Source organism: Plenodomus lingam (assembly GCF_022343315.1).
Source record: "Plenodomus lingam strain CAN1 chromosome Unknown contig_19, whole genome shotgun sequence".
NCBI classification, from domain to species: domain Eukaryota; kingdom Fungi; phylum Ascomycota; class Dothideomycetes; order Pleosporales; family Leptosphaeriaceae; genus Plenodomus; species Plenodomus lingam.
The window spans coordinates 1016358-1041005 of NW_027093936.1; the positions used below are offsets into that span (position 1 = coordinate 1016358).

Below are 24648 nucleotides of genomic sequence, written 5' to 3' on the forward strand. Positions count from 1 at the left end.
AAATAGTGCAGTGTGTTTAATAAATAGTGCAGTGTGTTTAATAAATAGTGCAGTGTGTTCGATGAATAGTGCAGTGTGTTCGATGAATAGTGCAGTGTGTTCAATGAATAGTGCGTAGTATGATGATGTATAGTATACATCATGGTTTGCAACCACAAGGTAACATACAACGAAATCCTACCTACCATCCAGACAGTCCATCTACTAATTCTTATAGTCACTTACAACCCTTTTCCCATTCCTTTTCCGTACGGATTCCATCTTTCATCTTCTCATCTTCCTCTCCCTCCAAAAGAGACCCCTCACATCTTCTTCTTCGCCGCCTCATCATCCAACCTCCTCTCCTCCTGATCATCCCTAAACGCCATGACCACATATGCAATCAGCACCACATTGGCCATGAGCGCTGCCAGTCCCCCCGCGTAGGTTGCGTTGCCTGTTGTTTTTGGTCTTGTTGGTGGGTTGGTTGTGGGTGGGGGATGGGGTTGATATGTGAATATGGGTATGGGTATGGGTATAGCCATACGTACATGTATATACCCATCCCATACTTTTATGACAAAACAGCAAAAATGAAAATGGAGGCAGCATGGGAAGAAAAAAAGATTCATCATACCTTTAAACACGTATGCCGCTGTGAAGAAATACGTCCCAATAGGTAGACAAATCATTGCAAATGTAAAAGACATGAGTTTCCAAACCACAGACCTAATTGCACCTTGTTAGCTTTCATTTCTTCTCTTCTCTTTTCACTCTCCCCCGCTCCTCTCCCACACCCCCTTCCCCTTCTCAACGTCCATCCAAACATCCCCTCCACCCATAAAACAACAACAACCCCAAAAAAGAAAAAAAAACCACATACATAGGCACCGCCGGCGTCGTATCCGACCCCTCCATCTGACCACCAACACCACCACCACCCCGTCCCTCATCGACCCCATTCTTCTCGCCAACAACGCGTCGTGTGGCCATCTTTTCCGTTTCGGGTCGGCGGGAAGGTATCAGGACTATCTCCGTTTAGCCTTTTTCTTGACAGAATTATTCTAGTGCGGTGGCAGGAGTATTTTAGGCGCGGATGGTTGGGATATTGTGGTGAAGGGGAGATGGCTGGGATGGAGGATGGGAATAGCGATGGCGATGGGGTTGCATGCATGAGCGCGTGGCTGGTGGTGGTCACGTGGCTGGTTGGCTGGCTGGTTGGAGTGGTGCCAAGAGTGTGGGCTGAGCTTGGACTAGGCACCTATCCAGCCACGGTGTGTTTGCGCCGGCGCTGGCATGGCTATGTGTTTCTGCAGATGTTGTGGAGTGGGTGGTCTGGTTTTGTGTAGTATCGGATGAGATGGGATTTTAATCACGCCTCTTTCTGGGAGTTCGGTCTTGGAATGACAGGATATGCATATGGTGGTATTGATACCAGAGACGGGGCGGATTAGATGTGTAATGTAATGGTGGCAGTACGGGTTTCATTATTAACCCATGGCCTTGACACGGGTCAGATTACTTGCAAAGGCTTCCGTCATACGTGGTTGTATCTAACCCTCACTCAACGCCGACGCTATGCTATGCATATCAAATCTATCAACCAACATTTCCTTCTCCCTTGTCAAACTTCTCACATACCAAGACCCAAATAGCAAGAGAACGGTCAATTCCCTTTAAGCAGCGACATCCAACCCTGCCTTTTTCAAGCCATTCAGAAACTGCTCTTTGACATCTCCAGTCTTGTCTACTTTGACCTCCTCCTTCGTCTCGACTGGTGCAGTCATCTGTGCGAGCAACATCTGTTCTACGGCCTCGATACCTGCTTCCTCTGCTTTACTGATGCTCGCATCAGCATCTGCCTTCTTCTTACCCTTTCCAGCAGTGCTCTCCGCCTCCTCACCCTGCACCATCTTGTCCAGTTCCAACTTGCTCACGCCCAGCGCGTAAATCTGCTCTTCCACCGTGCCCTTGGTGACCAGGCGCACGACTTCCACTTCCCGTGTTTGACCAACGCGATGCGCGCGGTTCTCGGCTTGGATGTCGTCCTGCGGATTGAATGACGAGTCGAAGATGATGACTTTGTTTGCGCACGCGAGGTTGATACCTGCACCTCCGGACTTGGTACTGATCATGAAGAGTTCAATAGAGGTGTCCGAGTAAAACACATCCATCAGGCTCTGTCGCTCTGCAATGGGTGTGCTGCCATCCATGCGCATAAAGTTGATGTCGTGGTCATCAAAGACCCAGCCGAGAATATCCATGACAGACGTGAATTGCGAAAACACTAGCGCTCGGTCCCCATTCTCCTTGTACTTTTTGAGGAGAGCGAGCAGGGCGGTGACTTTGCCAGAGTCCATCCACTCGTGATTCTTGAGTTCAAACTTCTTGAGCGCCTTGTACTTGGTCGCAAGCTGGTGACATTGGTAGTCTTGGTACAGCTGAAGCTCCTCGTAGATGATGTCTGCGTTGGACTCGGCGAACATGTCTTCCCTCAGACACGCCTTTGACATGGCCTTGATCTTGGTGTCGTTGTAGCGGTGGCGGAAGAGAAGCGGGTGGATAGCAGCCTGGCGAAGTTTCATCATGACGTTTGCATGATCTTTGACCAGTAGTCCAGCGGCGCGATCTTCGAGAATCTTGCGCTGCTTTGCGAGCTGCTCGTTGTACAGAGTAGACTGCGTCGGCGTAAGCTCGCAATACTCCACTCGAGAGGTCTTCTTGGGCAGATGCTTCAGGACTTGGGCCTTCTTTCGTCGGAGAATGAACGGGGTCAACATGGTGCGCGCACGCTGGATCCGCTGGGCAGATAGCAGAGAGCTGTGGGAGTCGCTCTCCGTAACCTTGGCCTTGTGCTTGAAGAGTATCTGCAACATCTCTTGGACATTGTCCCCGTCGTCTTCCTTCTTGCTGTGGAAGACCGTAGGCATGAGGAATCCCAGGATGGACATGAGCTCTTGCAGACTGTTTTGCAGTGGTGTACCTGTGAGCAAAATCCTGCAACGTGTCGCAATGCGCATCAAGCTCTTATAACGAATCGTGTTTGCGTTCTTTAGGACGTGGCCTTCGTCGAAGATGCATATCTCCGGTTTACACTTGCGCAAGAACGCATTGTCCTCTTTGCGAAAAGTCAAGTCGTACGTCGTTATGATCACGTCGCAATGGTCCTGGCTGATGTTGTGCAAAATGGTCTCCTGGTGCTCGAAACGACCCGCCTGCGAGCCGTAGTAAGGCGTGAAGGTGATGCTGCTGGAAAAGCGCTCAAACTCTCGACACCAATTCTCCAGAGTAGACCCCGGCACTACGATGAGCGCCGGCTTGCCCACACCCTGCTCTTTCAAATGTGACAGGAATGCAATGACTTGACAAGTCTTGCCCAGCCCCATGTCATCGGCCAGAATGCCAGAGGTACCTGTCTGCCACAAGAGATTCAGCCAGTTCAAGCCAACCACCTGATAGTCCTTCAACTCGATATCATCGTTCATAATCGCTGGTTGCTTGAGCAGCTTGGTGCGATTCGCTGCCTTGTGCACAATTTTTGCCTCTGTGTCACTGCCAGGTGGGCTTCGTGGTGTATGATAACCCGAATCACGCGAAGAGCTGGTGTCGCTTGTATCGTCTAGGGCTGTGATATCAACACCACCATCGTCGGTCGAAGCACCGAAGATGTCAATACCCCATCGTGCCATACCAGCAACCATGGGTTTTCCGAGTACCTCGCACTGCTTGACCACAGAGTCAATGGTCGAGTATGCGTCCCACATGTCTTCTGCAGCTTCTACAAGCCGTGCACCAAATGTAATTCTCGGTTTCCGAGGCTTCTTCTTCGACTCCTTCTGTGCTAGATCAACGTGGATCTGCCGAACGGCTTCGAGCGAGGTGAACGGGCGCTGGTCGAGAACCTCCCGCACTTCCTCAACCTTGTGACCGGACAAGTCAACCATAGCTTCCACTGTGCATGTATTGAAAAAGTCCAGCAAGCTATCAGCCTCGAATTTGTGTTCCCTAACCGAACCTCCCGCCGACGAACCGTCATCGTCGTCGAACGCAGCAATGCCCTCATCTTCATCATCGGATATGACTACTGGGGCTTGCTTTTTGGACTGTGGTTGTGGTCGTGGGGGTGTGTTTGTGGGCGAAGCTGGTGAAGGCTTGCGTCCGCGAATCAGACGGCGTTTCTGTTTTGGTGGCTTTTCAGGACTTGCGGCGGTGGTGTTCTGAGTAGGTGCCAACCGCGAGTACTTCTCCTGCAATGACATTACAGGCTGTTGGAGCGTGCGCTGCGCCGTCTTCTTCACCGCAGGGTTGGCATTGCTCTGCGCGACACCAAGCTTCGGCGAGTGAAGAAGTTCATCATCTGAGTCTTGGTCGGCCAAGTACGCAGACGCATCTTCAAAGTGACCCTTCTTCTTGACCAAGGCCTCATATATTTCTTTGACCGGCCTGTTTGGGTAGATTACTTGCAAACGCATCGTCTTGCGCTTCATGACAAAGTCAGCAATGTCCGATAGAGTCATATCATCTTCTCCAGTCAGATCCACAGGCATCGCGCGTGACGGACCGCCTTGTCGCTGCACGGGCTTTTGCTTCTTGGCTGAGATACCGAAACCATATTCGTCTGTGGCCGGTCGTTTGCGAGTGTGAGTGTTGCTTTCGTCGTAGATGTAAGCTGATAGATCAAATATGGGCTTCTGCGGCGTCTCCTCCACCCTCGAAGTGCGCGCATTCAGCTCCACCTTTGACAGCGGAATATTCGATCTAAACTCGGAAACCTCCTCATCTGGGTCAGGTTCAACGGGCGGATCGTCCGAGGTGAGGTCGTAGACTGGCTTGCGAACAGCTTGTGGAGGGAAGAACGATGTGCCTGGCGGTGCCATTGGGTTGCTGTAGTGCCCAGCAGGCCTTTGCGAATGTGACTGCGACATGCCTGGCGACGAATAGCGCTCAGGAGCAGGAGAGGAACGTTGGACCTGTAATTGCGGGGAGCACTCGCGCAGCTTGGCGCGGTCTGCGCGTGGGGTGAGGAGGAGCGTTGGCTGGGTGCTAGCAAACGGGGCGGCGACAGAGGGCGAGCGCGAATCCAGAATTTGTGTGGGCTGGGTGGCGTCGTCTTCGCTATCCGAATACTGTTGTAGCGCGGCGGGAGGTGGTGAAGACGAAACTATCGGATCGCGGCGGTACATTGTGTATAGGACGCGGTCGAAGGTCGGTATAGGGTTGGAGCGGAGCAGGCAGACAGAACGGAATGTATGTGCGATGACAGTATTCCACCGGGCATAAAGGTAGGTAGGGTGCCGCTATAGGGCCACAATGGATTAAGCAGACAGACAAAGAAATTCCGTCGTTGACAAAGCAATAGGCATGCTTGCCCTCCTGGTGGTAGTTCGCGCGTGTCAAAGAAAGGGAAGAAGGAGAGGAAAGTAGCAAGGTAGCGAGCTTGTGGCGGGCAAGGCCAAAAAAGATTCACTACCGGTATGCCACTTTACGCGTCTCACGCTTTCGCGTTTCCCGTGACGCTTGGACCCGGACACCAGGACCCACTACGGGGGCGTTTGCTCTTCCCTACCGCTTGCAAACAACAAGTCCAACATCATGCGAACCAAGTGCATGTGCAGTTAAGGTATCAAACATGTAAGACCGGTCCTATTAGCGTAATTCCACTGCCTAGCATCCCAAATCTTCGTGTACATAAGTCATACTCTCTAACTGTGCGCAATATCATGCTAAGCAGTCTGCCCTGGAGTGTGGCCCATGACCATGCACAATAGGACAATAACAACTGTATCACGACCACGAACCTAATGTGACTGGTAACAAGTAACCTGATGGATTAAACTCCTCACTCTATTATCAATACAAACAGCCGTCTATGTACACGTTCTCATCCTCCTTGATCCACACATCGACTTACTTCCCGCCTTTCTTTCCCTTTGCACCCACCGTTGCCTCGACTGGTGATTTTGTGTCTTGCTTCTTGGTGGCTTCTTTGGCTTTGCCAACAGCTGGCTTCTCCGCTTCTTCTTCTTCCTTCACTTCAGCCTCTTCTTCCTCCGAAGAATCTTCCCCTTCCTCCTCCTCATCTTCTTCTTCACCGCCCTCTTCCTCACTGCTCTCTTCTGGTGTATCTTCCATGGCAATGTCCTTTGCGCTTCCCGGTACTACTTTTGAATCTGCAGTCTCCTCCTCCTCCTCTTCTTCTTCATCTGACTCTTCTTCTTCGTCAGATTCCTCTTCGCTACTCTCTGCTTCTGAACTTTCCGCTGTTGCTGCTGCATCGTCTACAGCCTTTGCTTCCTCTGTGCTTGTCAACGCTACAGCCTCAGACTCCTCGACAGACTCCCCTGCCAAGTCTTCTTTCTCTTTTTCAGGGGCGTCCTTGGAAGACTTGGACTCTTTCTGCGTCGTTTTCGGGGGCTTGCTCAGCTCTGGGTTTTCTTTGCCAGCTTTGATTCGTGCAGGCGCATGAACTGGTTTCTGTAGATCGGAAAGCTTGGGTACAGGCGGTTTTCTAGTTTCCTTCCTTGTGCTCTTCTTGACCTCCGATTTTGCGCTTGTCTTAGCAGCTGTGCTAGACTTCTTCGTTGTGGTGTTCTTCGTTGCGAGAAGACCCATGATAGTCGGCTTCTTGGTATCCTTCTTGGTGGCTTTGCTAGTACTGTCTTTCTTTACGTCTTTGGTGGCGTCCTTCTTTACGTCCTTAGTCGTCGTCGCAGTCTTCTTCACATCCTTGGTGCTCGTATCTTTCTTCACGCTCTTGCCAGTTTCCTTTTTGGCTTCCTTGCCAGTGTCTTTGGTTGTGACTTTTTTGGTGTCTTTGCTGGAAACCTTCTTGACATCTTTCTTTGCATCCTTACTGCTCTCCTTCTTAGCTTCCACCAATTTGTTTTTCGCTCCTTCAGGCTTCCTCTCGACTTCTGTATTAATGGCAGCTTCGACCTCGGCCTGATCTTTTTCCTCAGCATCTGTTCTCGACTCTGTGTTGTCATCGATATCCTTCTGCTTTTCTACCTCCTTTCCAACATCCGTATTCACCTCTTCTGCAACCTTTGTATCTTTTGTTTCCTTCGTTATATTCGAGGTCTTCAATTTGGGCGTCGATGTAGCTGGCGAGAGAGCAGCTGGGGTCAAGGCAAACGGCGTCATTGGAAGCGGTACTGATTTCGGAGACAGTATGTCTGGTGTCAGAAAGTCACTGGGCGTGTTTGTCTTCTCACTCAACAGTGGATTCGTTATCTTGATATTCGCCGGTGGCTGTTTCTTCGCCGCTGCGATCCTCGCAGCCTCAGCGCCCATCTGCCGAATCGCCAGATTCGCTTCTGCGCTTGGTGGTGGAAGATTCTCCTTCTTTGCAGCTGCAGCAGTGGTGGTGTTGGTAGTGGTAGTAGCTGTAGTAGGCTTGGTGGTGGCAGGTGGAGCAGCAGACTCGAACATCGCGTGGGGCTTCGGCGGGAATGGTGTAAAAGTCTCTGTTATGCCCAGAGCTTCATGTATCTCGTCGTATTCGTTCCATTCTTCGACTTCCTCGATACCCTGTGCTGTGTCAGAAATACCTAATACTCTAGACCTCGGTATATCAGCCATACTCCTAATACATAGCCTTGCTTGACTATCAGCGGGAGCTTCTTCCCACTTGCTCTCCGCTGAAAAAGCTTCCTGGCCAGCTCGTTGGTTGCTGTGTCCACGCCCTCGAATGGGATCTTGTTCGCTCTTAGAATAGTTTCTATGCGTGACGTAGCTGTGACAATGTGCGAAGATCCTGCGGTCAGGGAGGTGAAGAGATAGATTGTGGGATCACTGTCCCAAACAGCCAGCTCCATGGCGGTATTGAGCGCAGAGTGAATGCGGGGCGGTCGAGGAGAGGAGGGGATGGATGGCGTTCAGAGTTGCAGCAGTTCAACTTGGACAATAGCGATGTACGTTCTCCTGAAACAAGGGCGTATGTAGGGACAGATATATGGAAATCTAAAAACGATCGAGAGCTGTTTCACCAGCATGGGAATGCAATAAGATGATGCACGCACCGAGGCCCTGGCCAATGGTGGCCCGAGCTTGGACCCTGGTTTTATGTCTAATCTGTGGCTGCCATTCATATGCACATGCTCCATGCACACATATGATGATCGGAACTCAAGGTTGACTAAATTCATTCGTGTGTAGATACTATAGTGAAAGCAAACAACATTATATATTATTTAGAGATGATCAATGTCGCGTCTCCCCTTCCCAACGACATTCACATAACAGGCGTCTGGTTCCCATTTGAGTACTTTCCAGCATAAATGGTCATCAGCGCATCTCTGACTTCAAATTCCTCCAGGACAGCGCCAAAGCTATCCATTGACCATGTCAGCAGCTTCGCATAAAAAGAACACATGAAGCGAACTTACCCGTAACATCGCACTTTAGCGAGCAGATTGTCCTTGATGAACCCAACATCCTCCTTGGACAACTCAGCAAATCTTTCGTCCTGGAGTATCTTAGCCCAAGCCATAATTGGCGTAATCTCCCCATCAAGGGGCAGACGATTGCTGAGATCGAGCAACTTCAGGAGATCGGGCATTGTGACGTCCGGCATCTGATGCGGGTATTTCTCCTCAGGACAATTCGCGATATGCGCATCAGGTGGCGCCGTTGCCATGAGCGCATGCCCGCTGATTGTTTCGTCGGTGTCGTGGGCGCGTACCATCAGAAACTGCATGTGGTCCATACAGGGCCGTTCGAGGCTGTTAGACACAAGAGTCAGAACAGAGCGTGTAAGATAAAAGAGATGTGACAAGACGTACACAAGTAGCAAAAAAAGGAAGCAAGAAGAGGTGAATGAAGGCATTATTGTTGAGGTGGAGGAGAAAGATAGGGCGTTCGGTCGTACGTTAAAACGAAGTCTATCCCAAGTTGATCATAGTCCAATCCGTTTGGCTGATGCGGATCCCTTTGGTGGACTTGCTGTTGCATGGTCAGAGGCTGTTGACCCATGCTATCCTGTGATATTGAACCATGATGCTGAACGCTCGGCGGCGAAGTGTAACCAGTGGATGCTGAGCCAGGTCCATAACCAGATACGCTACCAGTTGAGCTCCCATAGTTCGAGCTACCAACAGGCCCCATGCCGTTCGTCGGGGCGAGTAAATCAAGCGAGATGCCATGAGATATTAGTAGCTCCCTTAATTTTCGATTCTCCTCGGCGAAAGCATCGCGTTCCCTTGCCGTTGCGGCGAAAGTATCCTTGAGACGAAGTACTTCCTGTTCAAGAGCCTTGATATACAATTCTTTTCGCTCTCGATGCGTTCTAAATTAAATTAGTCTAGGATGAAGCTTTCCGTTCCGGTGCCATCACCTTTGTGCTTGTCGATTCAACTCTTGCCGCCGCGTCAAGGCTGGCTTGCTGTCAGGTTTAGGACCACGTCTCTTCGGCGCTGTGCCATCTATCATTCGTCAACACCCTGCGACGATCAAGCATTAATCCCTTCATAATACCTCTTGCTGTTTTCTTTTCGGTTAAGCTCTTGAAAAAACCAAACTGTGCTAGTGGGCTTTTTGATTCGCTGCCTATTGATTGCCATTGCCCTGTACTCTCCAGTTCTGACACGAAGCCACCCAAGCTACCCCTTCGGCTGCTCCCCATGCTCACTTCAGAAAAGCATTCTGATGGTCGACGGGAAGCAGCTGGAGAAGGGCAGTCGGGGCCAGCGCCGACTGGAGGGTATGTGGGCGCCATAGTCAGTATACGCGCGTCAGGCCATGACATGTAGCGATGATGAGACATGATTGGGTGTGGGAAAGAGATGAAAGGATTAAAGGTAAGGGTGTAGAACAAGTGTATGTCTGTGGAAAGCTCAGGCAAGATCAGAGTACCGCAAGGCTATGCATATGTAGTAGACTGCGAGGTCTGTGTTGGCCAACGGTTCGCATGCTTCCATGTCGATCATGCATCGGTATCGACGACGACCGGGAGGCCCATTGCCCGTAGCGTATGGACAAATCGGACATGCCAATCTCGTCAAAGCCTGTCACCGACGAGACTCATCGTGTCTCCGCAGTGTGCTTGCAGATACATAAGATAATAGGCACAAGCAGCATAAATGTAAAAGGACGAATGATGGGAGGTTTGCCTGATGCCAAGCACAAACGTGGGCATCGCGCGGCGAAGACAAAACGACTTCAACATCAAACGCAAAGCGATCAAAGCATTAAGAGAGGCCAAGAAAATCTCGGAAACTCACCACTTCGCTCATGATGGTCGCTGTCGCCAATCGAAGGGTCGGTCTTGATGGCCGCCATGCTGCTGCAGCGTCGATTGATGTGTGGCCCTGATATCGTGAAAGCCTCTCCCCCCCCTGCAGCGCCTCGTAATGATGGTGATTTGACACTAGGTTTACACAGCACTAGAGACTCGTAAATGGTTGTTCGACCCCTGTTGCGCATCCAAAACGTACAACGCTGGGGTAGATCCCCCTTGCTGAGACAACGAACTCCGGAGTGGCTCAGTGACAGATGTTCGGGGGTTGGAAGCTATGGGTAGTGACGATTGGGCGGGGCGCGAATGTTTTTCTTGCAAAAGATGTGAAGCAACGAACGCCTCCTGGCACTGTGGGGGTGGGGGTGGGTACGGTAGTGGTGAGAAGAAGCACGTGGAGGTAAAGGTCGTTGGAATTGCGACGTGAGATGGTTCAGGTGTCATATGTAGTATGTAGTACCAGTACGGGTCCCAGCCAAGGGCGGGCAGGTCTGTGTACAAGGGCACCAAGGTTAGTACGTAGCTCGGAGCAGCTCTTACACTTGCAGTGAGACGTGCAACACAAATCCAGCTGCGACTGGGCCCGGAAGCCATGCGCAGCAAATCCTAGGCAGGCCATTCGGCGAGGCCTGCATAGCCTGGCCCTGAGATTTGGAATTGGGCGACCTGAACGTTGGACGCACAAAGACGCCAATGCGCGGAACGAGCCGGACAAGCTTCTACTACGATGAAAGCGAGTGCAGCGCGAAGGAGTTTTCGCCCCCGTTGCCGTTAGGCTGGACAGTGTGTGGCTCCTCGCAGTGTTCTAGATCTCTCGACCTGGCGCAGGTGGTTGCAATGCCAAATCAAATACTGAGAAGAAGAAAGAAGAAGAAGAAGAAGAAGAAGAAGAAGAAGAAGAAGAAGAAGAAGAAGAAGAAGAAGAAGAAGAAGAAGAAGAAGAAGAAGAAGAAGAAGAAGAAGGCACAGCGTGTAGTAGCTACCGATTATTTTCAAGATGGACAGGATAGACTGCCGACATTGTTCAAACGCTGAACGGAGAGGCAAGAGACGAGTGGTCGGATTGCAGGCCACGGCGATGGCAACCAAATGTCATGGTAGGCCTCGGGGAAATCCATTCAATAGATGCGCACTGCATTCATGAGCTGATCTACTGCAGGGCTTACCCTCGTCAATGCCGCCGTGTTGTACCGTGCGCATGCATTCTTCAGATCGGCCAATCATGCACATGATTCGTGGATGTTACCCCAAAGGGCATCTTCATTGGCATCTCTTACTACTAGAGTACCAACCTTGAAGCAACCCTTTTGGCCTCGATCACGGGACTATGGCACTCCCTCTTGTACCCATCCATGAATACCCACCACTCTCTGCTACTCAGCTCTCTGCCAACTAAAAAAACACAACTCCAGTCCAAGTGGGTAAGAGACTCCAAAGTAACGATGAGCACACGTTGCACGACTTTACTCCTACGAGCTCAAAGTTTGTTTCTTCGCGCTCTCTGGGCTGAGGATGTTGCATGACGTCTACACATACCTACTTTAGTGTCCTATCGACGATCACAGCTTAGTGCTGCACCTTGGTGATGGCAGGATGTTCTTTGCATCAAGTGCACGTACTCTACAAGTTCACGTACTCTACAAATTCATATGGCAAATGGCATCGAAACTGTCTGTCTGCCGCGGTAGGATACATGAGCAATCTTCCGCTGGCACATACACATGCCCTAGATTTGGTATACCTGACTACTCTCTCTCTCTCTCTATACATCACGGCTTGTTTCCAAGAATACCCTCGATCTCGTTCATTATCTCTGGAGTCAGCTTCGAGAGCAGCTTCATCGCGCCGCAATTGTCCACAACCTGCTGTGGCTTTGTAGCGCCCAGAATAACCGTGCTGACATTCGGATTCTTTGCGCACCATGCCAGGGCAAGCTGAGTGGTAGTCCCTCCCAGCTTTTCGGCGATCTTGGTCAATTCTTTGACCTTCTTGATCTTGCTTTGTCCCTCCTCTGTCTTCAGACTATCGATGTTGTTCTTCATCATGTCTGGATTCTTGGCGAAACGACTGTCTTCAGGAATACCATCATTGTACTTTCCTGTGAGCAGGCCTGAGGCCAATGGCGACCACTGAAAAGCTCCAGTCAGCCCACTTCTCCGTGAAATGATTTTATAAGAACTTACTATAGTTGTTCCGTAGTTGAGCTTCTCGTACAGAGGCTTGTATTCCTTTTCGAATCGCTCACGATGGAAGGCGTTGTACTGCGGCTGTTCGGCGACAGGAGCAATTAGATTGTACTTTTCGGCAATCTCGGTGGCTTCTTGAATCTGTGCCGCGCTCCACTCCGAGGTACCCCAGTAGTAGGCGAGGTTCATGTGAATTGTCTGTGTGAAGGCTTCTACAATCTCCAGCATCGGAACACTGGTGTATCGTCAGGAGCAGTCCTATTTCTCGAACCTGCGCAGAAGACTTACTCTGGGTCATAGCGGTGGGCGAAGACGATATCCACGTAGGGTGTCCCCAACCGTGCCAATGAGCTTTTCAAGCCTTCAACGATGTGCTTCTTCGACAAGCCCCTGGTGTTTGGCTCTTTTCTCTTGGTACCAAAGAAGATCTGGACCCAACATTCAGCTCCATGTTGTATGATGGCTAGGACTCAAACATCATACCTTGGTGGACAAGACATACTCATCACGTGGCCAGTCCAACTCCTTGAGTGCCTGACCCATCTCAATTTCGCAATCACCAGCGGCATATGCCTCTGCTGTATCGAAGAAATTGATGCCATGGTCCCAAGCTGCCTGCATACATTCTTTCACAATGGAGCCCTTTTGAGTTCCGCCGTAGGTCAGCCACCCTCCCAATGAGAGGACTGACACTTTGAGGCCGGAGCCCAGTTTTCGGAACTCCATGTCCTTTGGATCGAATTTTGAAGCTGGCGGCATTTTGGGCGTTGATTTCCTGCAATTGAACTTACTAGACGTCTCACCTTGAAGCAGACTTGTTGTTCAGAATATAAAAGTTTGTGTTGGATGAGGGGCAAATGTCAGGCTCCTTTTGGTGGGGCAATGTGAAAGGACGTAGAATGATGATGTAACGCAATTACGCATGAGGAAGGAGCGGAAATAAGCAGCGGAATTCCGCGGCTCTCAAGTCTCACAGCCGGACCATTCAAAGCCAGCGCGGCATTCACCGTCCGGCTTTCTCAAAGGGGCGGGCGGCTCAGGCAAACGGTGAACGACTCCTCCACCAACATCATCACCGAATCACAGCTACAGACGAGCGCTACCATGCGAGGATGCCAAATGACCGTAAGCTGAAGTCGCCCTCGTTCAAAGCTTCTCCTCGTGTTGAATGGATTGTGTTGGCAAAAGCTTAGCTGCCTAATCACGGTCCCTTCAGCCATGTGTTTCATGTCTCGAAACATGTACTTCCTAGAACACATCCGAACCCAATCACACTCACGAAGCACGACATCATGTGCTTCCATCCAACTTTCAGCGCAAAAAGCACTGGTAGGAATGCCCTGTCGCGAAATTTACCCCTGATCGTGCTTATGAGGCACTGTCTACAGGATAGGAATGCACAGTGTCTGCGCCCATGCCACGACCAGATTCCTTTATTATATCAGACCGCTTCGAACACTGCATTTGAATCCTACAGTCACCCCCAAATTCACAGCGTCTCCTTGTCAATTGTTCTTACTGATCCAAGGTCTTTGCTCAAGTCGTTCACTTCATTCTCTTCACTTCACAAACACTTTGGTACAAAATAACTTCATTTCTTCTTCGCGACTCTCTCTCCACTCATTCGAATTACAACTCGAGATTGAAAGACACACGCCGCTATCATGGGTATCAAGCGTAACATCCTCTTTGCAAGCGCTCTTGCATTCTCAGTCTTTGCAGCACCTGTTCCAGACTGCTCAGAGGAACAAGGCAATAGTACCAACAAGGCACTGTTGTCTGCAGCGAAAATCGAAATCATCGAACCGACCACTGCAACATGTGACGCTGCTCCCTTTCCCGAAGAGTGCGCCGACTCAAAGACAGCCGCAGCCGCACTCAACGGCTCTTTTGAGAAATACAAGATCACCGCCGTCGGCGAGGTTGCGGCCCTGGTGGCGTACACTCTCTTCGAGTCGGGCAACTACAAGTACAAGCAGAATCACTATCCAGGACGTCCTGGCCAAGGTACACGAATGAGTGAGTTTGCCTATCCTTGTTGTAATTTGACTCAGGTAATAACTGTGCAATAGTGGCCATGCCAAACTATGTCAACGAATACACGACCACTGTTGCAGGTGCGGACGCTGTCGCACAGGCAGAAGCTGCAGGTGGAGATGCTGGTCTCGTCGCTGTGCTAGCACTGGCGAACGCTGACGATCAGAAGAGCTTTGGAAGTGCTGCCTGGTATTTAACCACAAAATGCACGCCTAAAGTCCGCGCTGGCTTGGTCGCAGAGACGGTCGATGGTTGGCACAACTTCTTGACCCAGTGTATTGGTACTACTGCTGCTGCTGAACGCGATCCAGCCTGGATTGCTGCGAAGCAAGCTTTGTCGCAATAAGCCCAGGCCGTTCATATCTGATATCTTGATGTGAGCATGGCATACGTGCCGGAGTACCTTTCCTGTAGGATATATTTGGTTGGCGAGAACATTTGGATGGTATTTCCTTGATGACAATGTATTTGAAAATCACAATTGATTGGGCGCGTCCAAGGTTTTAAATTCGTTCAGCTTCTGCCTCCGTACGGTATGTCCAGCGAGCGGAGGCTGTGTAGCACTTGCCCTTTCTGATCGCATGCATATATCAGGCAGCCACGATGCTTCGCTCTCCCACATCGCCACCTCTAGGTGACTTTCGAGACGATCGAATGGTCTGCTAATTGAAGCTATGGGTTCGAAGGCTCTTGTATCTGCCACGCCATATGTCTACAAGTCGTTACCAAATCGACGTCACATACGACTTTTGAAAATCTCGTACTGCGCGGCGGATGAGGAACATCATTCACGGCCCTTGTACAGCCTCAACTCTGTAGAACTGCCTCCCGGCGACACACAGCTCGACTTTGAAGCAATTTCATATGCGTGGGGCATATCAGACCGTCTTTTCAGTGTTCCTATCGACAATGGAGTCGGACATATTGGTCTCACAGCCAACCTGGCAGAAGCTCTGCCCCACATCATCAAACATTCGGCCACAAAGTGCCTGTGGATCGATCAGCTATGTATCAATCAAGAAGATGGCACCGAGAAGTCCATTCAATTAGGACTCATGTCCGAGATCTACAAAAGAGCTACTCGTACAATTGTCTGGCTGGGCCAAGAGGACGAAAACAGCCGACTCTGCAAGCAATGGCTTGAAGCTGTCGATGAGCTGATACCGAAACTCAATTTGAAGAAGCTAGTGAAGATCGGGAGTCCAGAATATGACTCTAATATCCGGAAAGTAGTACTCATGGATACTTTCACGAGCTCTGACGCAAGCTCCGCCTGGATTCCTGCGATTGGTAGATTTTGGAGTCGACCGTGGTTTCGAAGGGGATGGGTGGTGCAGGAAATGATACTTGCGAGGGAGTTGTTGTATCTGACTGGTGATATCGTGTTCAGTTTGCAAGATCTCGAAGATCTGTTCACTACGCCTATGGATAGGTTCAAAGAATATCCAGATCTCAAGGCTGATATCGATAATGGCATCTTGAGTTATCGAGTACTAATGCAGCTCAAGACAGATCCTTTCACGACCACGCCGGAGCCACGTAAGTTTCTCCGTACAATGGCAGCAGTGGGTGATGAGTTCAAGACAAAAGAGCCATGTGATCGTCTATACGGTTTCCTAGGCCTCATCGAAGGACTTGACTTTGTTCCAGACTATAACTCGTCTATAAAGGAGAATTTCACCCGCTTCGCAACTACCATTGCCCGCCAATATGGCTCCCTCGACTTCCTTTCCCTCTGGTCCGCAAACCTAGACCCCCGCCTTCCAAACACACACCCCGATTTTCTCGACTTTCCTTCCTGGGTCCCCTCATTCACCGCAACACCCCTTTGTGCACCCTGGCGTCTCGCAGTCGGAGGCGTACGCTCATGGGGCACGAATATAAGTTGGAACGCAGCAGCCGGGCGTCTTCACAACCACAACGCAACTCCATACACACCGACGACCAAACGTCTCCATGTTCGCGGCCAAATCATCGATCACATCTCCTTCCTAAGCACTACTCGCTTTGCAAAGTGGTTCGACGTGGACACTTCTTATCTCGTGTCTCTTACCTCGCAGCTCCAATCTGACATCCCAGGCCTCGACCGCTGGACCTACATTGACCTCATCCACTTTCTCAACACCGCAGCTTCAAACGGAACCGCCCCTCGAGAAACCGCAGAGCAGATCCTCGGTCTCGCACCCGCTGTGCTCCCGGATTCCGAGCGGCATTTGCTTTTGCACGAGAATGCGGTCGGTGCGTGTTTGATGATGGGGCGTGGGCGTAAGTTTATGAGGACGGAGGGGGGGAGATTGGGTTTGGCGCCTTGGATGGATTCGAGGGCCAGGGTTGGTACGGAGATTGGCAGTGTGATTGTGGTTTTGCACGGGTGTTGTGTGCCGATTATTCTAGAGCGGGTTGTCGAAGATGACGATGATGAAGACAATAAGGATGATAAAAGAGGAGAGGGAAAGCAGGGGCAGTGGAAGGTGATTGGCGATTGCTACATCGAGGGCGTGATGTTTGGAGAGGATGTCATGTGGGAAGAAGAGGATGCAAAGGAATTTATACTTATTTGACAGCTAGTTCATGATATCTGGAGTTCTACGGTTGTGGAATTTACAAGTTAAGATTATGACTATGAATCATTGCTGAAGGGTGTCATGTAGACAGACTGACGGCTCGTATAGGATGCCAATTTGTGTATGCTTCCATCGCGTCGTACATTCCAATCTTTCCTTTTGCTGCATCGTTTCTTGATGGCGCGATGCTCTTCATTCGCTTCTTTCAGCCTGCTCTTCCGCCAGATGCCTAATCCGTTGACCTCTGCTTGGTGTTTCAACGCCATGCCCCCCCCCCCCCCCCCTCCGGGACCACGGGGTACCTACACTACAGCTTGCACTGCCCTCTCGCGAAACCATCGCCATTCTATGACGCACAAGACCCAGACGTACTAAAGCCATTCCGCAAGAGCGCCGACTTCCCATCAACAAACATGTCGATACAATCTGACTATACATTACTAGATTCCCAATAACCATTGACACCAGTCATCCACCTCAGCGCATATACCTCCCCGTATCCACAAAAGCCCCAACATCCTCCGCACTCATCGCCTCTCCGCACTCGGGACACGCACAACGATCCCAGCCCTGTGTATGCGCGAGATTCTGAATCCAGGCCTGCATGCAGCCCAGACAGGTGGCAGGCTCATGCCAGCAGTTTGCCGTGATCCTGCGATCGACAAACTCATACGAGGGCTTGGACGTCTTGCACAGAATACAAGTAGGGTGGGGGATTGGCGTGCCCAGCCGCGAATAGGTTAAACGGGGGCTGGCGGGAGCGGAGTACGTGGCGGGTTGGGGCTGGTGTTGATGGTAGGGATGTGTGGCTGAGCAGGGTGGGGAGGGGAGTACAAGGCTGCTGCGGTGCGAGTACGAGGAGGCGGGGCGGAGTGCTTGTGGTACGACCTCGGCTGATGGGTGGTGGTGCAGCATGGAGTTTCGGTTTGGGGAGAGGGAAGATTGGCCAGAGCTCCGACGTCGGTCTGCGGTTGCAGCTGGGCTGGGCGGTGCGCCGGCGGCCCAGGGTGCGAAGGGGAGGGGCAAAGGAGCCATTTGTTTTGAGCTGCTGATTGTTTGTGGTGCGGACGATGGCTGGCTCATGTTTGTAGGAGAGTATGCTGGGGTGGGGACAAGGTCAACTGCTGAGAGACGGCTCCTTGGAGTACTGGGGATGTGGTTGACTTCCTGTTCGTACCAGGCCAGATTTTCTTCGGTCAGATTCATCTTGTGTGGGTTGTCGACTTTGACCTCGAATGTTGGTCTTTCTTGCATTGCTGCAGACGATCTTCGCCTTGCTGCGAGTTTCTTGAATGTTTGTGGTATGGCCGACCACCTATTCTTTTGCTTCTTTTCCACCTTCACTTCTTCCTCCTGCTCAGTAAACGTTACTGCAGTATGCATTGGAGATGTTGGAAAGGGTGATGATGGTGTGGGTGGTCCAACCTCGTCATCCGCAAATCGATTGTATACCACATCATTCTCCATTTGTTCCCCGGGCACTGCTTTCGCTGAACCAATCGCCTGAGCCGTTGACAAGTTGGGAAAGCTATTATTTCGTAGTCCTCGCGAGGATGCTATCTTGGTGTTGGAGCGATTTTTCTGGTGATACGTCGCGAAAGACGTCGGACGTGGGCGTTGCGCTGCTTGGGGACTACCAAGCGGCTGAGAACTCTGAGGTTGAAATGATACAGGGCGTTCTGCTCGCATGCGTGTGGGAATCTGATTAGTAGGGGCAGCCCATGTCGGCTGTTGGTGCACGATCCTATCAGAATATACGCTACTGGGCGATGAAGCGATGCTCGATGCCGGAATGTGGTCAGGGTGTGACAAGGTTGATTGAGCGGGCGTGTTTGGGCTCATGGTAGACGGTGATGCTGTCCATTCTGGCGACAAGAGATGCTGTGCATTGTAGGAAATAGGCCGTGGGCAATTGAGCGGTTGCGGTCGTTTCTTGGCGAAGGAGGTGTCGAGCAACGTCTTTGGTTCGACCAAGCCCTGGAGGGCTTCCGCTCTAACTGATGTCGGTCGGTTTGGGTTTGTCCAGCGGTCGAGTAGGTCTGCATCATTCTCCTCTTCTTGTTCTTTTACTGCAACCTCTTCTTTACTCGCTTCTTGTACAGGCGAAGACTCCTTTTCGTACTCGTGCACTTTGCCAACCTCCTTTCTTTCTGACTCGACATTGGACTTCTCCAGATGTTCGTACATTGGCCTTTCTAGCCATCTTGTCGTTACAGATTTCTCGCGCTGCAATTCCTTGAAGTTTTCTTCAGAGTCGGCAATCAGCCCTAGCATGCGTTGCGCTTTAGCTGGATCTCTCTTTATCGGTCGGGGGTGTCGAAGGAGTGGATGCACGTCATCTTGAATCCGACTTTGCGCCACAGCCGCCATTACAAAGACGCTCGGATGAAACGCAAAAACTCTTACAGGAGAGCAACCACAACGAAAGAGAGGCGTGAAAAGGCAGAATGGAAAGAGAACAGATGGGGGCACAAGCAGCACGTTGGTTAAATCGGAATGTAGGACCGACCCCCTCGCAACCACGACGTGGGACAGCGTGCACTATCAGCACAGGCAAATACGATGCCGACGGAACCCCGGCCGTGCAACCTCACAGTAGCTCCAAAATGGTCGTTGTTGCGCGACAGTGATCTGCCTGTTTCATAGCCCTTGCAAGAAGGCTTTGCAGCAGCGTGCGCGACCGTTGACTTGCCTCGCGCACTTGTACGCAGCCTCAACCCGTCGTGGAGAAGTGTCTTACGAGTCGCCCATCGACTCTTTGTGGGTGGTTGCCCCGCAAGGTGAGATTCCCACGTCGTATTTTTAGAAGCGATAGGAGGCTTCTGGAGACTTCACTCTGGGCTAGCACGTCCGAAAGCCGCGTCGCTTGTGGCGTGGCCAGTGTTGGGTTGAAGTCATGCGAGCTGGGATGTGCTGCTGGGCCACGAACTGCCCAGCAATGCTGACGGAAGCATGTATGGCTTGATTGTACAATGATTATCTCGTGATCCACTTGGGCTAGCACTTCCTCTGTCTCTGCATGGACATCATCTGCTGCTATGTAGCATCATTCATACTGTTAGACTTGAACGGCATGGTGTTTCGGCGCGATACTAGTCGTAGTAGCTCTTACAATGACACCAACAACAATGCCAAAGTTGGAACTAGAAGTTTGGTCCGCTGCTAAGGAGACAGCCTCGTTGCGATGACACTTAAGCCGTCGGCCTCCGTATCCTCGCTCAACAGAATGTATGTAGTCATTCAATGTCCGTCAGAGCGCCACTTCATCTAATGTCCGTCAGAGCGCCACTTCATCTGCTAGTGCTCCAGCCTCGAGACTTGGATCAGTTGTTTACATGTTCTATTGTTTTGAAACAATTGCGGCCTCTTGTGCAATTTCAGCAGGTCAGAGGTGGAGACGGCAAAGACGATCTCAATCCACGGCGGCTGACCGTTGGGCTGTGGGCCTTGGTATGCGTAAGCTTGATCTGCACTTACTTGATCGCTGATTGCTGCCTTATTGCTATCCGATCTCGTCATTGCAAGCGACTAGACTTTGTATTTAGCCAGCAGGAAGTATTTCCAAGGCTTTGCCACGCCAGTGGTGGCAGTGGAGGGAAGCACCGCGGAACGTGGGTAGGTACTTAGAGTGCAACAGGACTTTAGACTGTGAGGGAGCCTCGTCTGTGCCTGAAAGCGGGGAATGACATGGAGGTACTGTGTAATGAGAAGTATTGAGTGCATTCGCTGCGAGAGTCTAAATCCCCATACTCTACTTACTGCACTTGAGCATGTTGATTCCATTCTACCTGTTTGGCAACCTGGAAGATACCTTGGAAGCGTGCGGAGGAGGACACGGTGACACGCTAGGGCGAACTGGGATGCGTGACTAAGCCCAACGCGCTAGCACGTGACTGCCAAGTGTTGCATCTCCATCTGGAAACTTTGAGCTCCATGAGCCACCGTCCCCTCACTCACCCCCTCGTCAACCTCACCTGAATATCGCCCTGCAGCACAATGGCCGGACCGCGCGCAGGAAAGAAGTCTCAGGCCAATGGCTCTGCCGACGGAAATTCGTCGAGCAAAGTCTCACTCAGCGAGGCGTTCGACAAGGACCTCTACAGCGGAAACGGCGCCGACAAGTTCAACGGCTACGACACCTCCATCGCGGTTGCCGATCAAGATGACGATATGGAGGATGTGCAACTCAACGGCAGAAGCCTGGTGGGCCAATACACAGCCTCTAGGGAGATGCTCAACGAGTTCAGCCACGGCGACGCTGCTGAGGCCGACATCCTCGACAGCCGCGAGAAACAGGCGCAGATTGCCTCGCGCGAAACCGATTATCAACGACGGCGATTCGACCGCGCGCTGTCTCCCTCACGCGCCGACCCCTTCGCGAAGGACGGCGAGGACAGCGGCCAGACGTACAAGGATGTCATGAAGCACCGTGAGTTTGAGCGCGAGGAAGCGCGTGTGCAGCGCATGATTGAAGAGAAGGAAAAGTCTGGCGGGAACCAAGTGCTTGACCACAATCCCACGCTCAAGGACGATGCGCCAGCAGTCAATGGCGACAAGACACCTCCAATGGAGAAGAAGCGCAAGAGGAGACGATGGGGCGAGGTCACCGATGAGGCCCCTGCCCCTGCGGTGAAAGAGGATGTCAAGGAAGAGGCTGAAAGCAGCAGCAAGCGCTCGCGGTGGAGCGAGCCAGAGCCAGAGCCCGAGAAGCCCGCCGAAGATGCTGCACCAGTGCGATCGCGCTGGGACACAACCGCAGTAGTACCCGCCAGTGCTACTCCTGCTGCACCTGCTGCAAATGGTGCCCACCCCGTCATGCCACCGACTTTCGCTTTTGGGACAGACATCTCCAGCCGCAACGCGCCCCTTTCTGACGAGCAGCTCGACATGATGCTCCCTGGTGAAGCTGAGGGTTACAAAGTCTTGGAGGCGCCCCCTGGCTACGAACCTGTACGGCGACCTGTAGGCATGCCAGTTCTTCCTACTGGATACCAAGGCTTCTTGCTTCCCGAGGCCGACAACAGCTTGGCTGCAATGGGCAAGCAGCTACCTACCGAAATCCCGGGTGTCGGCGATCTACAATTCTTTAAAAACGAAGACATGAAGTACTTCGGCAAGCTCACAGACGGTGCGGATGAGAACGAGATGACAGTGGAGGAGCTCAAGGAGCGGAAAATCATGCGTCTCTTGTTGAAGGTCAAGAACGGAACACCACCCATGCGAAAGACTGCGCTTCGACAGTTGACAGACAATGCCCGTCAATTCGGTGCTGGAGCACTCTTCAACCAAATCCTACCACTCCTCATGGAGCGCACTCTAGAGGATCAGGAGCGCCACTTGCTCGTCAAGGTCATTGACCGTGTACTTTACAAGCTCGATGACTTGGTACGACCCTACGTTCACAAGATTTTGGTTGTCATTGAACCTCTTCTCATCGACCAAGACTATTATGCGCGCGTTGAAGGTCGCGAGATTATCTCGAACCTGGCAAAGGCTGCTGGTCTTGCACACATGATCAGTACTATGCGTCCCGATCTTGACCATCAAGACGAATATGTCCGAAACACAACGGCCCGAGCGTTTGCTGTTGTGGCATCCGCTCTCGGTATTCCAGCACTTCTTCCCTTCCTACGAGCTGTTTGCAGATCCAAAAAGTCGTGGCACGCGCGTCACACTGGTGTGAAGATTGTACAGCAGATCCCGATCCTGATGGGTTGCGCTATTCTTCCCCATTTGAAGGGACTAGTTGATTGTATTGGCGAGAACTTAAACGATGAACAACCAAAAGTTCGCATGGTCACAGCGCTTGCTCTCGCCGCTTTGGCCGAAGCTGCAAGTCCTTATGGTATCGAATCATTCGACGACATTCTCAACCCCCTCTGGACCGGAGCGCGCCGCCAGCGCGGTAAGGCACTCGCATCCTTCCTCAAGGCTGTTGGTTATGTCATCCCGCTCATGGACGAGGAGTACTCCAACTACTATACAAGCCAAATTATGGAGATCGTCATCCGAGAATTCCAGTCGCCCGACGAGGAGATGAAGAAGGTCGTTCTCAAGGTGGTGTCGCAGTGCTCAAATACAGCCGGTGTCACACCTGTCTACCTTAAGGACAACGTCCTACCAGAGTTCTTCAAACATTTCTGGGTACGGCGGATGGCTCTTGACAAGCGCAACTACCGACAGGTGGTTGACACCACTGTGGATCTGGCGCAGAAAGCTGGGGTTGCGGAAGTCGTAGGCCGGATTGTTAACAACATGAAGGACGAAAACGAAGCCTACCGGAAAATGACAGTGGAGACCGTCGACAAAATTATCAGCACTCTTGGTGCTCATGACGTGGACCAGCGGTTAGAAGAACAGCTTATCGACGGCGTGCTTGTTGCATTCCAAGACCAGACCGTCGAGGACCCGATTGTAATTGATGGTTTTGCAACCGTTGTGAATGCTCTTGGGGAGCGTACAAAGACATACCTACCACAAATTGTCGCCACCGTTCTCGCACGGCTCAATAATAAATCTGCCACCGTTCGACAGCAAGCTGCAGACTTGATCTCGCGAATCACGTTTGTAATGCAGAAGTGCGACGAAGATCCCCAGCTTATCAAGCTTGCGCAGGCGTTGTATGAATACCTCGGTGAAGAATATCCTGAGGTTCTCGGTTCTATTCTAGGCGCCCTTCGCGCCATTGTCACTGTCGTCGGTTTACACGCCATGCAACCGCCCATCAAGGATTTGCTACCCCGTTTGACGCCAATTCTGCGCAACCGACACGAGAAAGTGCAAGAGAACACCATTGATTTGGTTGGTCGTATTGCTGATCGAGGAGCCAACTATGTCAACCCTCGAGAATGGATGCGCATCTGCTTCGAACTCCTGGATATGCTCAAAGCGCACAAGAAGGGTATTCGACGTGCTGCCAACAACACTTTCGGTTACATTGCAAAAGCTATTGGTCCTCAGGACGTGCTGGCCACTCTTCTAGGTAATCTTCGCGTTCAAGAGCGTCAGTCCCGTGTCTGTACAGCAGTCGCTATCGGCATTGTGGCAGAGACGTGTGCGCCCTTCACCGTCCTACCTGCCCTGATGAATGAGTACCGTGTTCCTGAGCTCAACGTTCAGAACGGTGTTCTGAAGTCGCTTTCATTCATGTTCGAGTATATCGGTGAGATGGCGAAAGATTACGTCTATGCCATCACACCTTTACTTGAAGACGCCCTCATCGATCGTGATCAAGTGCATCGTCAGACTGCTGCCTCGGTCGTCAAGCATGTCGCCCTAGGCTGTGTTGGCTTGGACTGCGAAGACGCCATGATTCATCTACTCAATCTACTCTGGCCAAACTTGTTCGAGACTAGTCCTCACGTTATCGATCGCATCGTCGAGGCCATTGAAGGCGTCCGCATGGCGGTCGGTACCCCGCTTGTCATGAACTACGTCTGGGCCGGTCTCTTCCACCCTGCTCGCAAAGTTCGACAACCATACTGGCGCATATACAACGATGCATACGTACAGAATGCAGACGCTATGGTCCCCGCATTCCCTGTGTTCGAGGACGAGACGGTCAGGAGACACGAGCTGGATATCTTTATCTAGGTAAGAGCCCTCCTGGCCTTTCTCATTTCTCATCTGCATCTTTTTCTGGGCATGT

General features: G+C 51.5%; 12 protein-coding genes across 12 annotated transcripts; 4 read left to right on the top strand and 8 right to left on the bottom strand.

Moving 5' to 3' along the window:
* Window positions 1-78: 78 nt before the first annotated feature.
* Window positions 79-1445, bottom strand: IAQ61_004362 (uncharacterized protein). Its single transcript, XM_066096313.1, has 2 exons — window positions 863-1445; window positions 79-708 (listed from the first exon to the last, which is right to left on the bottom strand). Exons 1-2 carry the CDS (start codon window positions 970-972, stop codon window positions 303-305), a joined length of 516 nt encoding a protein of 171 aa, XP_065953631.1. The 5' UTR covers window positions 973-1445; the 3' UTR covers window positions 79-302.
* Window positions 1446-1655: 210 nt separating this feature from the next.
* On the bottom strand, window positions 1656-5162 carry IAQ61_004363 (uncharacterized protein; the record flags this gene model as incomplete). The annotated part of the gene is made up of 1 exon (XM_003838963.2): window positions 1656-5162. One exon carries the CDS (start codon window positions 5160-5162, stop codon window positions 1656-1658), a length of 3507 nt encoding a protein of 1168 aa, XP_003839011.2.
* Window positions 5163-5596: 434 nt separating this feature from the next.
* On the bottom strand, window positions 5597-7965 carry IAQ61_004364 (uncharacterized protein). The gene is made up of 2 exons (XM_066096314.1): window positions 7563-7965; window positions 5597-7509 (listed from the first exon to the last, which is right to left on the bottom strand). The coding sequence occupies exons 1-2, from the start codon at window positions 7794-7796 to the stop codon at window positions 5887-5889; spliced, it is 1857 nt and encodes a 618-aa protein (XP_065953632.1). The 5' UTR covers window positions 7797-7965; the 3' UTR covers window positions 5597-5886.
* A 247-nt stretch (window positions 7966-8212) lies between these two features.
* IAQ61_004365 (uncharacterized protein) lies at window positions 8213-8806 on the bottom strand (the record flags this gene model as incomplete). The annotated part of the gene is made up of 3 exons (XM_066096315.1): window positions 8213-8309; window positions 8367-8702; window positions 8763-8806. 3 exons carry the CDS (start codon window positions 8804-8806, stop codon window positions 8213-8215), a joined length of 477 nt encoding a protein of 158 aa, XP_065953633.1.
* Window positions 8807-8875: 69 nt separating this feature from the next.
* IAQ61_004366 (uncharacterized protein) lies at window positions 8876-10832 on the bottom strand (the record flags this gene model as incomplete). The annotated part of the gene is made up of 8 exons (XM_066096316.1): window positions 8876-8922; window positions 8973-9265; window positions 9314-9401; window positions 9454-9525; window positions 10200-10361; window positions 10413-10435; window positions 10674-10704; window positions 10772-10832. The coding sequence occupies 8 exons, from the start codon at window positions 10830-10832 to the stop codon at window positions 8876-8878; spliced, it is 777 nt and encodes a 258-aa protein (XP_065953634.1).
* Window positions 10833-10906: 74 nt separating this feature from the next.
* Window positions 10907-11248, top strand: IAQ61_004367 (uncharacterized protein; the record flags this gene model as incomplete). The annotated part of the gene is made up of 1 exon (XM_003838967.2): window positions 10907-11248. The coding sequence occupies one exon, from the start codon at window positions 10907-10909 to the stop codon at window positions 11246-11248; it is 342 nt and encodes a 113-aa protein (XP_003839015.2).
* A 285-nt stretch (window positions 11249-11533) lies between these two features.
* Window positions 11534-13297, bottom strand: IAQ61_004368 (uncharacterized protein). The gene is made up of 4 exons (XM_003838968.2): window positions 12883-13297; window positions 12688-12827; window positions 12397-12634; window positions 11534-12342 (listed from the first exon to the last, which is right to left on the bottom strand). The coding sequence occupies exons 1-4, from the start codon at window positions 13156-13158 to the stop codon at window positions 11983-11985; spliced, it is 1014 nt and encodes a 337-aa protein (XP_003839016.1). The 5' UTR covers window positions 13159-13297; the 3' UTR covers window positions 11534-11982.
* A 766-nt stretch (window positions 13298-14063) lies between these two features.
* On the top strand, window positions 14064-14782 carry IAQ61_004369 (uncharacterized protein; the record flags this gene model as incomplete). The annotated part of the gene is made up of 2 exons (XM_003838969.1): window positions 14064-14418; window positions 14472-14782. 2 exons carry the CDS (start codon window positions 14064-14066, stop codon window positions 14780-14782), a joined length of 666 nt encoding a protein of 221 aa, XP_003839017.1.
* A 328-nt stretch (window positions 14783-15110) lies between these two features.
* Window positions 15111-16997, top strand: IAQ61_004370 (uncharacterized protein; the record flags this gene model as incomplete). The annotated part of the gene is made up of 1 exon (XM_066096317.1): window positions 15111-16997. The coding sequence occupies one exon, from the start codon at window positions 15111-15113 to the stop codon at window positions 16995-16997; it is 1887 nt and encodes a 628-aa protein (XP_065953635.1).
* Window positions 16998-17477: 480 nt separating this feature from the next.
* On the bottom strand, window positions 17478-19370 carry IAQ61_004371 (uncharacterized protein; the record flags this gene model as incomplete). Its single annotated transcript, XM_003838971.1, has 1 exon — window positions 17478-19370. The coding sequence occupies one exon, from the start codon at window positions 19368-19370 to the stop codon at window positions 17478-17480; it is 1893 nt and encodes a 630-aa protein (XP_003839019.1).
* Window positions 19371-20297: 927 nt separating this feature from the next.
* Window positions 20298-20519, bottom strand: IAQ61_004372 (uncharacterized protein; the record flags this gene model as incomplete). The annotated part of the gene is made up of 1 exon (XM_066096318.1): window positions 20298-20519. The coding sequence occupies one exon, from the start codon at window positions 20517-20519 to the stop codon at window positions 20298-20300; it is 222 nt and encodes a 73-aa protein (XP_065953636.1).
* Window positions 20520-20996: 477 nt separating this feature from the next.
* Window positions 20997-24593, top strand: PRP10 (U2 snRNP component prp10; the record flags this gene model as incomplete). Its single annotated transcript, XM_003838973.2, has 1 exon — window positions 20997-24593. One exon carries the CDS (start codon window positions 20997-20999, stop codon window positions 24591-24593), a length of 3597 nt encoding a protein of 1198 aa, XP_003839021.2.
* Window positions 24594-24648: the final 55 nt, after the last annotated feature.

Excerpts from the sequence above, each read along its gene's own strand:
- IAQ61_004362 (XM_066096313.1), bottom strand. The coding sequence starts at position 972 with ATGGCCACACGACGCGTTGTTGGCGAGAAGAATGGGGTCGATGAGGGA. Across the intron at positions 709-862 it reads ACGACGCCGGCGGTGCCTAT|GTCTGTGGTTTGGAAACTCA; the intron begins GTATGTGGTTTT and ends AGGTGCAATTAG.
- IAQ61_004364 (XM_066096314.1), bottom strand. The coding sequence starts at position 7,796 with ATGGAGCTGGCTGTTTGGGACAGTGATCCCACAATCTATCTCTTCACC. Across the intron at positions 7,510-7,562 it reads AGCAAGGCTATGTATTAGGA|GGTATCGAGGAAGTCGAAGA; the intron begins GTATGGCTGATA and ends GACACAGCACAG.
- IAQ61_004368 (XM_003838968.2), bottom strand. The coding sequence starts at position 13,158 with ATGCCGCCAGCTTCAAAATTCGATCCAAAGGACATGGAGTTCCGAAAA. Across the intron at positions 12,635-12,687 it reads GCCCACCGCTATGACCCAGA|TGTTCCGATGCTGGAGATTG; the intron begins GTAAGTCTTCTG and ends ACGATACACCAG. Across the intron at positions 12,343-12,396 it reads TCAACTACGGAACAACTATA|TGGTCGCCATTGGCCTCAGG; the intron begins GTAAGTTCTTAT and ends GGAGCTTTTCAG.